This window comes from Aedes aegypti, chromosome 3 (assembly GCF_002204515.2).
Source record: "Aedes aegypti strain LVP_AGWG chromosome 3, AaegL5.0 Primary Assembly, whole genome shotgun sequence".
Taxonomy (NCBI): domain Eukaryota; kingdom Metazoa; phylum Arthropoda; class Insecta; order Diptera; family Culicidae; genus Aedes; species Aedes aegypti.
This window is the reverse complement of record NC_035109.1, coordinates 342012092-342027299: the sequence shown is the minus strand read 5'-3', so window position 1 is coordinate 342027299 and position 15208 is coordinate 342012092. Positions and strand designations below refer to the sequence as shown.

At 45.8% G+C, this 15208-nt stretch overlaps 2 protein-coding genes across 2 annotated transcripts; one reads left to right on the top strand and one right to left on the bottom strand.

Moving 5' to 3' along the window:
- Positions 1–5853: 5853 nt before the first annotated feature.
- LOC110678257 (histone H2A) lies at positions 5854–6228 on the bottom strand. Its single transcript, XM_021850876.1, has one exon. The coding sequence runs from the start codon at positions 6226–6228 to the stop codon at positions 5854–5856; it is 375 nt and encodes a 124-aa protein (XP_021706568.1).
- Positions 6229–7857: 1629 nt separating this feature from the next.
- On the top strand, positions 7858–8231 carry LOC5579076 (histone H2B). The gene is made up of 2 exons (XM_021850875.1): positions 7858–7993; positions 8068–8231. Exons 1-2 carry the CDS (start codon positions 7858–7860, stop codon positions 8229–8231), a joined length of 300 nt encoding a protein of 99 aa, XP_021706567.1.
- Positions 8232–15208: the final 6977 nt, after the last annotated feature.

Genomic DNA, 15208 nt, shown 5'->3' with positions numbered 1-15208 from the left:
AGCTCGCCAGACTCCGCACAAATTGCTACTATTGGGCTAGACCGGAACGCACCGGAAGCAATACGTAGCATATCGTTGTAAACAGGTTTCAAGATATTTGTTGCTTGCGTATTGCTCCGACTTACTATGCCCCATCCATGAAATATCTTCGGAATTATTAGGGCCTTTCCGATGTACAGCAAAGTTGACCTTGTTCCGCCGGATCGACGTCCAATGATCCGAAGCAACGATGTTCGACTTTTACACTCCTTCTTGACCTGCACTGCATGTTCCTTGAAGTCGAATCTGCTGTTGATCGTCACCCCAAGCACTTTGGTACTTTTAACCAGTGGTATGCTGGCTCCATTTAGTTTCACTTCTGGAAGGTTTGCGTGTTTCAACTTTTTGCAAATGTGAAGGTGCTTCGATTTTTCAGCAGCAATTTTAAGGCCGCTGTCATTGGCCCAGTTTCCTATCCATGAAACGACTTCTTGTACCTTTTTCCTGACTGCCTTTTGGTTCAGACCGGAGATGACTACGACAATATCGTCAGCATAAACAAAGAAGCGCAGCACGCGCGATGGACTACTCTCCGAAACCCTGCCAAATACAGAGTTCATGCCGATCACGAAGAGAGTCACTGCCAGCACTGATCCTTGTGGTACGCCGTTGGTTTGTTTCTTCCTATCAGAGAAGGTCCCTCCAATTGCCACTCGAAAGTACCTATCTCTGAGGTAGTCTTGAACAAACTCCATCAACCTTCCGTGAATTCCCCAGTTTTGCAGCTGTCTTACTATTGCCTTGTTGGAGATGTGATCGTAAGCTTTGCTGATGTCCAGAGAAACTAAGTCGATGTGCTGCTTTTTTCCTAGAGCCTCGTCAACGCATGCTTCCAGATCCGCTAGATACATATCGATGCCTCTTCCCTGACGGAACCCATATTGTCGTGGATCCAACAGCTGGTTTGATTCAATTACCTCAACGAGCCGCCGGTTGACAATCCGTTCTACCGTCTTCCCAGCACAGCTCATCAATGTGATGGGACGTTGATTGCCGAGAATCTTGGGGTCTTTACCAGGTTTGGGTAACGGGATAACTGTACCTTCCTTCCACTCATGTGGAATTTTTCCCGACTTCCAAACCTCATTGATAAGCTTCAAGAAACCGACTTTGGCCATATATGGGAGGTGTTTCAACATTGGGTATCCGAGAGAATCAGGCCCAACGGATTGCCCTTTACCCTGGTCTATTGCCCACAACAGCTCTTCAATTTTGGGAGTATCTGCCATGGGCTCGGCCGCAATCATCTCTTCAGGTCCGTATATCTGCTCAAGATAATCAGCCATTGTGTTTGCAATTTCTTTGGGGTCCTCCAAAAACACGTCATTCAGCCGAAGGGTTGGTGCCGTTACTTGATTCTTCCCGCTCAACGCTTTCACGTTACGCCAGATGAGGCTCACTGGAGTGTCTGGATTGAACGAATTAGTAAACTCGTCCCAGGATGCTTTTTTCGCTTTATTGATGACTCGTCTGCAGTTGTTTCTCGCTAGCTTGAACTCTTTAACAGCTTCGGCCTTTTCCGGGTGATGGTCGGGTAGCTTTTTTACCTTACGTAGCTTTTTCCTCCGGTACTTTACGTTGTTTTCCACTTCCGGGTTCCACCAGTGAACCGATTTTCTCCCAACATTCGAGCTGGTTCGAGGAATGAATTTCTCCGCACTTGACTTCACGAGCTTGGTGAACTCAGCGATGCTGGAAAACTGGTCACTTTTCTTCTCGATGGAGTTCTCAAAACCCTTCCAATCCGCCTTGTTGTACATCCATTGCCGCCTTTTAGTCTGCTTAGCAACTTCAGCTCCAGTAACGGATATTATGATCGGGAAATGATCACTACCTCGGTTATCTTCATCCACTGTCCAGCTCAGTTTATACCCAATCTCCGTTGATACAATGGTGAGGTCGATTGCAGATAACTTTCCGCTGACAGGATCTAATCGGGTACCTTGTCCGGAATTCAAAATCACTAGGTCGTGATCAACCACGAACTCTAGGATTGCTTTTCCCTTATTGTCTGATTTATTGGAGCCCCAAGCCTCATGGTGGGCATTAAGGTCTCCCATCACCACTAGCGGATACTTGCTTGCCAGCACAATCGACGCTAAGATGTCTTCCACCATTTGGACAGTCATTTTATCTGGAGGGATGTATAGAGAAACCAGAGTGGCTTCTATTGGATAAAGGATCGTTGCTGCTACTGCTGGTATGGAAGAGTCTAATACCACGGGAGACGGATCGAAAGACTTACGCACTGCAAGAGCGACGCCCCGCACCGTGCTGTTTTCCGGATCCACACGATTAAACCATACGTATTCTTCCCGGAGGAAGCGCCCAAGAAACGAGTTGTCACTGTTTTTAGTCTCCTGCAGAGCGATAGCTACAGGAGGATTTTCACGCACTAATAACAAAAGTTCATCCTGACGGCCTTTAAGGCCGTTAATGTTCCACTGCACTGCAAACACTTTTGGGGGGCTACAACTATGCTGTTCACTACTTCGACTGTTACATGCGGCTTGATTGCGGTTTCGTTGGGCCATACCTGGATCTTTGAGGAAGAGGTGAACTCACCTCGCCACCAATAGCTCCCGTCGATTCGTAGTTGCTACCCGACATTACTTCCGAATCGTTCCCGTTCGTATTCCGCTTGTAGGGAGGGGAGATTTCTCCGGATCCTCCTTGCTGCTTCCTTTTCGCCAACTTGTCCTTCTTGTCGATTTCTTCTGCCTCCATTTCCGAATCGGTTACCTTCATGACTTGGATCGTTCGTTCCTTCTTGCTCCGCTTATGCTTCTTCGTCGAAAGCTCCTCGACGATTTTTCGGAGCTTCGCCAATTCCTGGTCGACTCCTTTCATCCGCTCCACTTCAGCCCGCAAAACTTGAATTTCCCGATCCTTTTCGTCCTGCTGCAATCGATTCTGAGCACCGGAAACCCCAGCATACGATTTTTCGCCATGGACCCGGTCGTACTCCTTTTTCGCGTCAATGAACGACACGCCGGTGTTGACCTTGATCCGGATGATTTCCTCCTCCTTCTGGAACACCTTACATTTCTTGCTGTTCGACTGATGCCCTTCGCCACAATGCAAACACTGCGGAGGCGATGCACAGCCGGCCTCGAGATCGATTGGGTGACTTTTCGAACAATTTCGACACCGTTCCTGCCCCTGGCAACGCAATTTTGTGTGACCGTACGCGAAACACTTGTAACAAACCATTGGGGAGGGATAATACACACGGGTGGGAACTCGAAGCGAACCGAACCAAATATGCTTCGGGATAACAGTTCCACTGATGGTCAAAATAAGGGTAGGGGTATTTACTCTTACCTTTCCATCCTGTCGTGTGATTCGGTGGACATTCGTCACGCCCTGGCTGCTCAACTCCGTTTCAAGCAATTCCTTGCTCATGTTGATCGCTTCCGGGCAGCTGACAACGCATTTGACGAAATTCATCGTCGGATGCAATTGAATCGCCACCTTGGTGCCATCAATCAGCTCCGTCATCTGCAGCAACTTTTGCACTTTCGCTTCACTTCGCACTTTCAAAACGTACCGCGAACCTCTGTTTTCGGTGTACGTCTCGTCCAATTTTCCACCGGCGGCATGTTCCAGCGACCGCCCGATAACGAACGGATTGTCCGGGAACTTTCCTCCGTCTTTCGCCACCATCGACATCACCACTAATTGTCCGTGATTACTGTTCGGATCCAACCATTCCGGTAATCTTCTCCCGTTACCGGAATTCCCCCCGGGGGAGCGGCATTTACAGCCGCCATGGCCAACAGGCCGAGCTCCCACAATCACAACTCCAGACAATCAATTGTCTTCACTCACGCACTAGAGGAATTCTTCTTCTCCTTCCACGTACCGCAAAATCCTATTCGTTTAGGCACTACCAAACGTCGGCGAAATCAATTCGAACGACCACCACAACTTTTCACGGTTTTTGTTGTTTTCTTTTCCCACCCCGCAACGCCCTGCTGCACTGCAGCTCGCCGACGGAATCACTCCGGCTCGCTTCTTCTCTTCCTTTTGCTGTCACACAACGCAAATGCCAACGCTCACTGTGATCGCAACACGATCGCGGTTGAACACTCTTTCACACACTGACGGGTGGCACCGTCGAAAATAGGTCTCTCTCCTTTTCGCTTTTCCTTTTAGCTTCCGATTCGCACGTCTTATTCACTCGAAAACTATCACGCAACTGATGATGAATGATGGCTGCGCCAAACACTAGCGGCCACTTTTATACCCACTCGAGGGTTGAGTTCTTCTTTCCTCTCTTGCTTTTTCTATTCTTCCGTGGCTTCCGATTGGTTGCCTGCATCGATATGAGCATATAAAAGAGGACTGCCTGGTTTTTTGACCCTCATTCTGTCGCTGCGTTTCAACTGATCCGTTTGGATTGAAAGCAAATTAATCATCATCTAACACAATGGCCCGTACCAAGCAGACTGCTCGTAAGTCTACTGGAGGAAAAGCTCCTCGCAAGCAGCTGGCTACCAAAGCCGCTCGCAAGAGCGCCCCAGCCACCGGAGGTGTCAAGAAGCCTCACCGTTATCGGCCAGGAACCGTTGCTCTGCGTGAAATCCGTCGCTACCAAAAGTCGACTGAGCTGCTGATCCGCAAGCTGCCATTCCAGCGTCTGGTTCGTGAGATCGCCCAGGACTTCAAGACCGATCTGCGCTTCCAGAGCTCGGCTGTCATGGCCCTGCAGGAAGCGAGCGAGGCCTATCTGGTCGGTCTTTTCGAAGATACCAACCTTTGCGCCATCCACGCCAAGCGTGTCACCATTATGCCCAAGGACATCCAGCTGGCTCGCCGTATCCGTGGAGAACGCGCTTAAATTCGGTCTGCATTATAGTTGCCATTCTCAACAAAACGGCCCTTTTCAGGGCCACTAGAGCATTCCCTAAAAGAGTTGTGTGAGCAATTTTCCCTTCAGTGTACCTAAAACTGTTTGTTCCCCTGGGGGAACGATTACTTCCTAAAGCCCCTTGACCTTCCTCCTACCACCGAACGATCATACTCTCAACACTGATGAGGGAGGTACGTCAACCAACCGACAACTCGAGTTGTCCCTTCATGCTTCGCTTTGCACACACTTTTGAATGTGCATCTCCAGCGCGGACTTCATTCTCTGGTACCGGCCGTATGTTTCCCCTTCTTCTTATGCTCTTTTCCGGATTCAGAAGCTTTCCCAGCTCGCCTCCCCTTGTTGCTACAAACTAGACAACTCGAACATCCAACATTGAAAGTTTGACCGTATGATTGAAACGTAATCTTTGGCTTGTTTACTTTGAAACACACCCCTATGATAGTTATAATTGATAATTGTGGGGTTTGGAAATTGATTGATTCCTTTAATATTAGGAGCTCCTGATATAGCCTTTCCTCGAATAAATAATATAAGTTTTTTAAATACTACCTGCTTCATCAACTCTTCTATTGTCAAGCAGTAGATAGTAGAAAATGGGGCAGGAACTGGATGAACAGTTTACCCTCCTCTCTCTTCAGGAACAGCTCACGCAGGGCTGGCTGTTTCAATGTTTTATGTTTCTGTTTCGGCAAATTGAACTCCAAAAATCGAAAGTTCGAGGTATCCCGAACAGAACATTTAAGAAGCCCAAACGTTTCCCCCCGCGGAATCTAGGAATTGATTCAGAAATGGTCATAATATGGCCGATATCTCTTCATCGATCCTCTCTGTGGCTAAATTAGATAAATCTGCAATATTTCAACAACAACTCTCTAGCGGTGGACTGGATATTGTCGTCCTGAAAAGGACGGTTTTTGGTTTGATGCACGCAGTGTAACTTATGCCTTCTTTTCGGTTTTCTTCGGCAGCAAGACAGCCTGAATGTTGGGCAGAACACCACCTTGGGCGATGGTAACACCGGACAGCAGCTTGTTCAATTCTTCGTCGTTGCGGATGGCCAACTGCAGATGACGGGGAATGATTCTGGTCTTCTTGTTGTCACGGGCAGCGTTTCCTGCCAATTCGAGCACTTCAGCGGCCAGATATTCCATAACGGCAGCCAAGTAGACTGGAGCGCCGGCACCGACACGCTCGGCATAGTTGCCCTTCCGGAGCAGACGGTGAATACGACCGACTGGGAACTGCAATCCAGCGCGGTTGGAACGGGACTTTGCCTTTCCCTTAACTTTGCCTCCTTTGCCGCGGCCAGACATTTTGTGGTTGAGTTTGAGTGGACTTGAGAAACAAACGTTCACGAAGCGTACGTAAGCGGTACTGATGGTGATTTCACCGGATGAGGGTATCTTTTATACATGCGTAGCCCTGCGCTGCACTCATACTAGGATGGTGCGAACGAAATGGATGAAGTAGCAAACGAAGCGAAGGGGCGGAACAGCGCTCACCATTCTACGGGTATAAAGAGAACCGACTGGTTCGGTCGGGCATCTGCTCTCAGCGCTGAGCAAACTCTTTGAGAAGCTCATCCTCAACCGCCTCGTCAAGTTTGTCGATGAACGGAACATTCTCCTGCCGGAACAGTTCGGGTTCAGGAAAGGGCATTCCACTACCCACCAACTCGTGAGGGTGATGAACACCATCAAAAGTAACAGGGCTGTATCCAAGTCCACTGCCATGGCCTTGTTAGACGTCGAGAAGGCGTTTGACAATGTTGGCACGATGGGCTTGTATATAAGCTTTGTCACTTCAACTTTCCACCCCACCTTATCAAAATCATCCGAAGCTACTTCAGCAGAGGTCGTTCAAGGTATCGTTGAATGGCTATTTATCTAACGCCTTCCAATACCAGCAGGAGTGCCGCAAGGAAGCCTGCTTGGTCCGCTGCTTTACAGCATCTACACATCCGACATTCCTCCCCTTGGCGAGGGCTGTGTGTTCTTTCTGTTCGCAGATGACACCGCAATAGCAGTCAAAGGGAGGATGCCTACCGAAATCACCAACAAACTTCAACGATGCCTTTGACGCCTTTGTTGAGTACGCTTCCACCTGGAAAATCAAAATTAATGCCTCCAAAACCCAAGCGGTGATGTTCCTCCATCGGCAAATCCTACAGACTAAAACCCCCACCAAACTGCACTGTGACAATGGATGGCACAAGGGTCGAGTGGTCGTCAGAGGTAGTGTACCTCGGCCTACTGTTTGACGACAAGTTACTGTTCCGCTCCATGTTGATCGATCTCTTACCAAATACTCAAGCCCTTACCAGAAGCCTTTATCCGCTGATTGCCCGCAGATCTCGCCTCTCGAGGGCGAATAAACTGGGCGGTCTACAAGCAGGTGATATCCCCTGCATTACTCTACGCAGCTCCGGTGTGGGGTCAATGCGCACAAAACCCACATAGCTAGGATTCCAAGTCGCACAAAATCGAGCGCTAAGGATGATCCTTGATAGCCCTTTTGGCACAAGGATCATCGACCTACACGAAGAGGCAAATTGCCCCAGAATTAGCGAGAAAATTAGGATTACGACAGAGTCTTTTAAGCAGAAATGCATTAATATCTGAACATGCTCTAATAAGCGCCTTGTATATAGTAAGATTAAGGTTAGTGTTTAAGGTGTTAAATAGTAGTTTTAAGTTTGTATATATTTTCCAAATTCCACCAATCCCACATTGTGGTGAACTAATATTTCATTTTATTTCTAAAACCATTATTATATTTCAAATCGACCACCAAAGATGAAAAGGTATACTCCTGTATCCACTTAAAACTAAATATGTAATCCCAAAAACATGCAATAAAGATTATTGAAAGTCAAAAAAAAAGTCGGTCCGGGCATCAGTTTCAGTTTTCGTTTGGAAATCTAAAACAACGTTAGCAGCACGATGGCACCGAAAACCAGCGGAAAGGCCGCGAAGAAATCCGGCAAGGCCCAGAAGAACATTGTCAAGGGCGATAAGAAGAAGAAGAAGCAGCGCGGAAGGAAAGCTACGCCATCTACATCTACAGGTGTTGAAGCAAGTTCACCCCCGACACTGGCGTTTTCGTCGAAAGCCATGAGCATCATGAACAGCTTCGTCAACGACATCTTTGAGCGTATTGCCGCGAAGCCTCCCGCCTGGCCCACTACAACAAGCGTTCGACGATCACATCCCGCGAAATCCAAACCGCCGTCCGGCTTCTGCTCCCGGGAGAGTTGGCCAAGCACGCCGTTTCGGAAGGCACCAAGGCCGTCACCAAGTACACCAGCTCCAAGTAAATGACGACCGACACTGCGTTCAATCACACCAAACCAAAAAGGCCCTTTTTCAGGGCCACTATTTCAATCCCGAAAAAGAGTTGATTTTGAAAATCTGACACTAGGACTGTTTTATCACACTATTGAACCGACTGAGGTAGTGTCACGGCGGTGACTTCATACGTGACAACACCCCCCTCTCTGATCAGTTTGAATTTATCCAATTCATTTATTTATTCGATGTTATCAGTTTCAGTATTGATTAATTATAACGATTACAGTTGCAGAGATTTGGATCCCCATTCAGCTGCGTAATAAATAATAGGAATTTCATTGTTAAGCAGTATAGGGAAACATCTGTTCACAAAAAAAACCCTAGATCTAAGTTTTTCCATCCGTTTGAATTTAAAACAAGAAGATCCACTTTCGTACGTTCAACATTTCTGCTGATTGCCAAAAAAATGTTGGGTACCTTAACCACACTCATTCACTAGCAGAACGTTTAAAGTTCAATATTTATGCTGATTGCCCATGTTGCACCTTAACAACTTCATTTTTGCTATCGGTTGTGCTGCATGGTTAGTAGTTTAGACAATTTTGACATCATAGGACTAGCTAGCTAGGCAGGCATGATGACAAGTTTCGTGGTTCGTTCGTTCTTCTTCTCAACGTATTGGAAAGAAGCTCATTATGTTTCTAGCGTCCCATTACAAACGATCTCGTAAGAGCATCCCAGCAGTTCAGGCTATCATAATAACGTTTATCGAACAACAGTTGATGCAAATGTTATCGATCGGATAATCTCGATAATGCCATCAATCGGTTCCATTGATGGGGCCCATTCACATAGTTCATGGGGTGGGTGGTGTGTCTTCGAGATGTAACGGGTCAAACGAAATTGGGAAAACATTCTTATACACAATGGGTGGTGGGCGCGTTGCAAATGGTCATTGTTGGCGTTATGAAATTTGCGAATGATGGTGACATGACACGTTGTGTGGTTGCCATTCGGCTTCCTGGCTCGGGTGTTGCTCAGTACTAGCACGGACAGACACGTTGAACAGCCCCTGAGGGCACTGTACACAAAATATATCTCGATCGGGGGAGTGTAGGGTGCAGTTTCTACACCGGGAACACGTGCCGTGGGGCATGTTAGGGACTTCCGAGAACAATTTGTCGCGAATTCAGCGCGACATGTCCGGTACTACTGCCGCCAGAAGAGATTGTATGGAATGTTCATTCGATGCAACTGCAGCTAGCAAAACCGATGCCTATTCGGGCAGATTCGCACTAGCTCATTTGCAGATTCCACCGCAGGGAGGGTGCTTGCTTTGCTTGCTGCTTCTTGAAGTAAAACATTCTCAGATAAACTAGATCCATATAGCACGTGCCACTGTCCTTTTCCAATGCAGTTGCCGCCGATGGCTGAGGCAATGCCAGCAATTTGCACACATTCGACCAACCAACAGTGCACAGGTGGAAGGTGATTAGTGTTTGGTGACATTGTTTTCCGGACAAAATGGCACAAACTTGTGTGACTGACGTCATAGTCGAGCCCAAGTTTCGGTATGTTTGATGAAAAACATCAAATTAACATTGTTCAAAGTTTACTAAAACCAAACGCGTAACATCGCTCGTCGGCACTGGGAATGACTTTGTTTCGAGGCTCATTAGGGCCATTAGACACCGGCATACTGGCTATACCCGCATGTCACCGCAAAGAGCAACCATTCATGTTGCCAAATTCACCACCGCCGTGCAGGGTGGTATTGTTTCAATAGTTACTATTGATTGTTTTATCGAGCAAAGCCACACCATATTGGCGCACGGGTGCTGTAAAGACATGTCTCAGCGGTGCTTCTCGCGAAACCGGCCCGATGTGGCGATGACGGGCTGCTAGCGAGACTCATGCACTCACCAAACGACATACTAGACAGGCAAATACTTAGTGCGATTACCGGAAAATGCGTTTTAAAAAACTATAAGGGTACATTCCCTATGGGGTTGTACGAACTGGTGACGTAGGACCACGATGGTTAATTTAACTGACATTTTGATGTTAAGTTTCTTGTTGCTCGTTTTGACTTCATACTGTTTTCAGTGCCTCGAAACTTTCGTGAATATATATGCATATAATCGATTTGCAGCCAAGTGTACGTTTAATCATGTCCCAAATATACCTTATCTTTATTCCGATGAATTCGTCATATTTATCTATGAAAATGTGAAATTTCACTTCAGGTTGTATGATCATTTTGAAATTATATTAGTAACCTCCTATGAAATATATGGTAGCATTGGAAAGAACAGTAGTGATTGAGGCTTGTTCAGCATGCTGAAGCAAAATCTAAGTTAATTCTAATTAAAGAATATTTAACAGCAATGTATCTATAGGATGTTATTCGAGGATTATAATGAAAGCTTTCAGTCATCGCTTTGTTGATCTTATGGTTTGAGAGAAATATTATTCATTGCTTGGCAATGTGATAAATTAAGTCGGAAATATTACTCTGTTAACTCTCTTACGCATATTTGGTGGCCCTGAAAAGTGCCAAAGGCTTTGTTATCTCGGATGCTGTCATAGATGAATTCGCACTACAGGATGTTATCAGTTGATTGCCATGGTTAAAAGAACCCAACGAAGTGTAAATTTAAGTCTCTGCTACAGACGACAGTTGAATGTTTTGTGATGTGGATGGTACACATCGGCAACAGGCTATTAGATCACACGGCTGAAGTCGAAATCTGAAAACGTAGCCTTAAGTTTGAAATCTTGAGCGATACCACAAGCCGGACGCTCGATTTGTCTAATAAAGTAGTAATGATGCCTAACGGGCTTGATTCTTGACTGCACCACAGATGAGTTTATCACGAGCCGAAATCTCATAAACCAGATGCTGATCAACAGCTCAGCAGGCTTCTAGCTACGAGGTGCTCCTCGCTAAGCAGGTTCGGAGAAGCTCTTACCAGCTCGAAAGCAAAAATGGAATGAAACCGAATCCGGCGAAGGAAGCATGCTTTAATCCCTTAGATTAGCAGATGATGCTCCTCCCATTCGTGCTCTTCTCTTCTAGTCGGACCAATCTGGAAAATGGGTATGTGCCAATAACGTTTTGGGCTTAGAATTACTTGAAAATTTGCGAAAAATGATAATGCGTGAGGAAATTGATCAAACTTGTGAATAGTTGGAAATGCTGTGACATTTACTTAAATATTCTCCTAGTTAGGCATTGATTAATCAATATTTTTCTTTGGTATGAATGAGTGAATTTCTGGAATTAATGCGTGCCCAAAATGCTGGAAAATTGTTCAATCAGAATTTCTCTTGAAAACCATTCGCAATTGTTGTTGCATGTGATCATTTAATTCATAATCGAAATTGGCTCGGCAAATCAAAGACACTGGTTGGAAATGCGGCAGGCGGGCTAGGTGGTAGGGAATGGAGTTGTGAAATGTTGAGCACTCACCCCGACGGCACAGCAGCAGCATCCACGAATAGTCTCAAATTGACGTGCCATCAATTATTCATGACAAATTAAATTTTGTACGAAACTGTGAGATTGATTGAGGAATAAAAGATGTAATAAGGTCGGAATATTATTCTTTCAACTCTTTTCCACAAATTTGATGGCCCTGACAAGGCCGATGGCTTTCTTAGCCTCGATGCGGTCACAGATAAATAGCACTGCGGGATTGATCAGTTGATTGCCATGGTCCGTGGACGTGGACGTCGCTGCACAGGATCGGAGGAGCTCGTGCCAGCTCGGAAGTCGAAACGGAATGAAACCGAATCCAACGAAGGGAGCATGTTATATACCCTTAGATTAGCAGATTATGCTCCTCCCCTTCGTGCTCTTCTCTTTCTAATCGACCAATCTGGGAAATGCATATGTGCCAATAATGAGTTGGACTTAGAATTACAGTCGACTCTCCACAACTCGATGTTCTATAACTCGATATATTCTATAACTCGATGGATTTTGCGGTCCCTTCAAATTCCCATACATCATGCTCTCCATAAGTCGATATTTCTATAACTCGATGTCTCTACTAGTCGATGCCACGCGGGAGGAAAATTTCCCTCCATAACTCGATATCCATCTAAAACCCTTTTTTATACAGGAAGACATGGACAATTTCTGGTTTGGCAGTGAATAAAGGACTTCCAAGTTGCTATAAAAGTTTAAAAAACATAGAAATAAGAAAAATTATTTTTAGTAAAAATAAGGGATTTACGAAGATTTTGAAAAAAGTGTCCAAAGATATTTTTTTCAAAATGCTATCAACAAAATGATATTGTTGCTTGCAGAAGTGATCATAAGAGTATTGGGAATATAGAAATTTGAACCTTTGATTTTAAAATTTTTGGTATCGGTATGTTCTATAACTCGATAATTCTATAAGTCGATGGTCCCTTGAATATCGAGTTATGGAGAGTCGACTGTACTTGATAATTGCGAAAATTGATAATGCTGGGAGATATAGGTCGAACATGAAGAAAGGGTTGACAATTACAAATATTCAATAGTCGCTATTGATATCAAATAGTTTTTCTTTAATATTAAGGTAATTCTGATCCATGGGTGCAAAATTATGGAAAATTGTTCATGGGAATTCTTTTTCAAAAGATTCTTAAACATGTCACAATTTGTTACATGTGATCATTTTCGTAATCGAAAGTTGTTCTCATGAAAATATGGCAAATCAAAGACACTGTCGGAATTCCACTCTAGTTTACACATCGTTATGAAATTTGTGAGCACTCACCCGACGGCACTGCAGCAGCGTCCACGAATATCTCAAATTGTCGTTGCCATCAATTATTCATGACAAATTAAATTTTGTACGAAGCTGCGAGATTGATTTGAGAATAAAGATGTAATAAGGTTGGAAATATTATTCCTTCAACTCTTTTTCCACAAATAGTATGGCCTGGACAAGGGGCCGATGGCTTTCTAGCCTCGATACGGTTACAGATAAATAGCACTACGGGATGTTATCAGTTGATTGCCATGGTCAAACGGGGAGTTTGCTCATACGACGAACCAGCTGAATGGTTCGTGACGTGGATGGCGCACAACAGCAACGGGTATTGGATCCCCGGGCACAAGTCGAAATCAGGAAACGATGCTCACTCTTGAAAGCTTGAGCGATTTCACCAGTCCGACGCTCGATTAGCAGCATCTCCTCGGATCAGCAACTCTGGGGGCTTCTGGTATCTGGTTCCTAACGGGCTTGCTTCTGGACCACCGATCACGAGTCGAAATCTGGGAGCGCGGATAAATTTGCAGCGGCGATGACGATGGCTTGGACGCTTCTCCGAGCAGCAGTAGTTTGCCGCTCGGAGAAGCGCCCAAGCCATCGTCATCGCCGCCGCAAATCAATCTTGCGTCTTCCTCTTCCGACGACACAAATTGGACTGTGACGCGGGTGCAAAAGCAAAGCCAGAATGACTCGCCCGACCGTGTTCACAGTCCGACCGCAAAAGAAGACTGAGGGAAGAAGCAGGGACCCGTTTGCTTTTATAGTGGGAAGCGACACCGTCGAAAAGTGCTCGAACGTGATTGGTTGGATAAGAAAGGGGTCAACATTTATCAAATTTTCAATAGTTAAATAATTGGTTCATAAACAACGTTCAAAATCTCCCCTAATTTCGTTACATGTCCCATTCTCCGTACTTTTAAAGTGAAATGTTGAGCACTCACCCCGATTGCACAGCAGTAGCGTCCACGACTAGTCAATTATTCATAACAAATTAAATGTTGTATGAAGCTGCGAGATTGATTGAAAAATATAAGATCTAATAAGGTCGGAAATATTATTCCTTCAACTCTTTTCCACAAATTTGATGGTCCTGACAAGGTCCGATGGCAGATGAATAGCACTGCGGGAAGTTATCACTTGATCGCCATGGATCAAACGGGAAATCCTCAACGCAAACAGCAACGGGTAGTGGATCCACGGGCACGGGGTCGAAATCTGGAAACTCGAGCGCTTCGACGCTCGATTAGCAGCAGCTCCTCGGATCAGCAATTCTGGGGGCTTCTGGTATCTGGTTCCTATCGGGCTTGCTTCTTGACCGCCGATGCTAAATTTATCACGGGTCGAAATCTGGGAGCGCGGGATAAATTTGCGGCGGCGACGACGATGGCTTGGACGCTTCTCCGAGCAGCAGTAGTTTGCCGCTCGGAGAAGCGCCCCAAGCCATCGTCATCGCCGCCGCAAATCAATCTTGCCGTCTTCCCTCATCCGACGACACACAATTGACTGGTTGACGCGGGGTGCAAAAGCAAAGCGAGAATGACTCGCCCGACCGTGTTCACAGTCCGACCCGCAAAAAAAGAAGACTGAGGAAGAAGCAGGGACCCATTTGCTTATAGTGGGAAGCGGACACCGTCGAAAAGTGCTCGAACGTGATTGGTTGGAATAAGAAAGGGGTCAACATTTATCAAATTTTCAGTAGTTAAACAAACAAAAATTCACTATATCGGATATATTACTAACGATGCGTAGATACATTTCTGATCGAATGATACTAAAATCGTATAATTGGTTCATAAACAACTTGAGTATTAACGTCAAATACTTCCCACTAATTTCGTTACATGTTCTCATTTTCCAGTACTGTTTTAAGTGCCACCCCAAATATAGAAAACAAAGACGTTATCCTACGTGCAAAAGGTCGTTACCCAAAATGACTGTACAATATTGGCGCGAACAGTTCATCCAGTGGACGAACCATGTCTGCATCCCATAACACAGACGACGAAATCGAACCAGCCGCACTGTTGGCCAGAATTTCCGTCCATTCATTCGTTTACTATCGCCCCATTCGTAGTGAGTTTTACTCTAGCTACCAATCGAGATGTCTTGAACGTTGCCACTGAAGCCGCTGCCGCAGCCCCGGCGGCCTCGCCAGGCCAAGCACCAAGAAGCCATAGGCCCCAAGCGGACAGGGCAAGCCGAAGAAAGCCGTCGACCCACCCCCGTCAACGGAC

Bases quoted from the DNA above. Each gene is read 5' to 3' on its own strand.
- LOC110678257 (XM_021850876.1), bottom strand. From the start codon at position 6,228: ATGTCTGGCCGCGGCAAAGGAGGCAAAGTTAAGGGAAAGGCAAAGTCC.
- LOC5579076 (XM_021850875.1), top strand. From the start codon at position 7,858: ATGGCACCGAAAACCAGCGGAAAGGCCGCGAAGAAATCCGGCAAGGCC. The intron at 7,994-8,067 runs GTTCACCCCCGA...GACATCTTTGAG, and splicing joins ATCTACAGGTGTTGAAGCAA to CGTATTGCCGCGAAGCCTCC.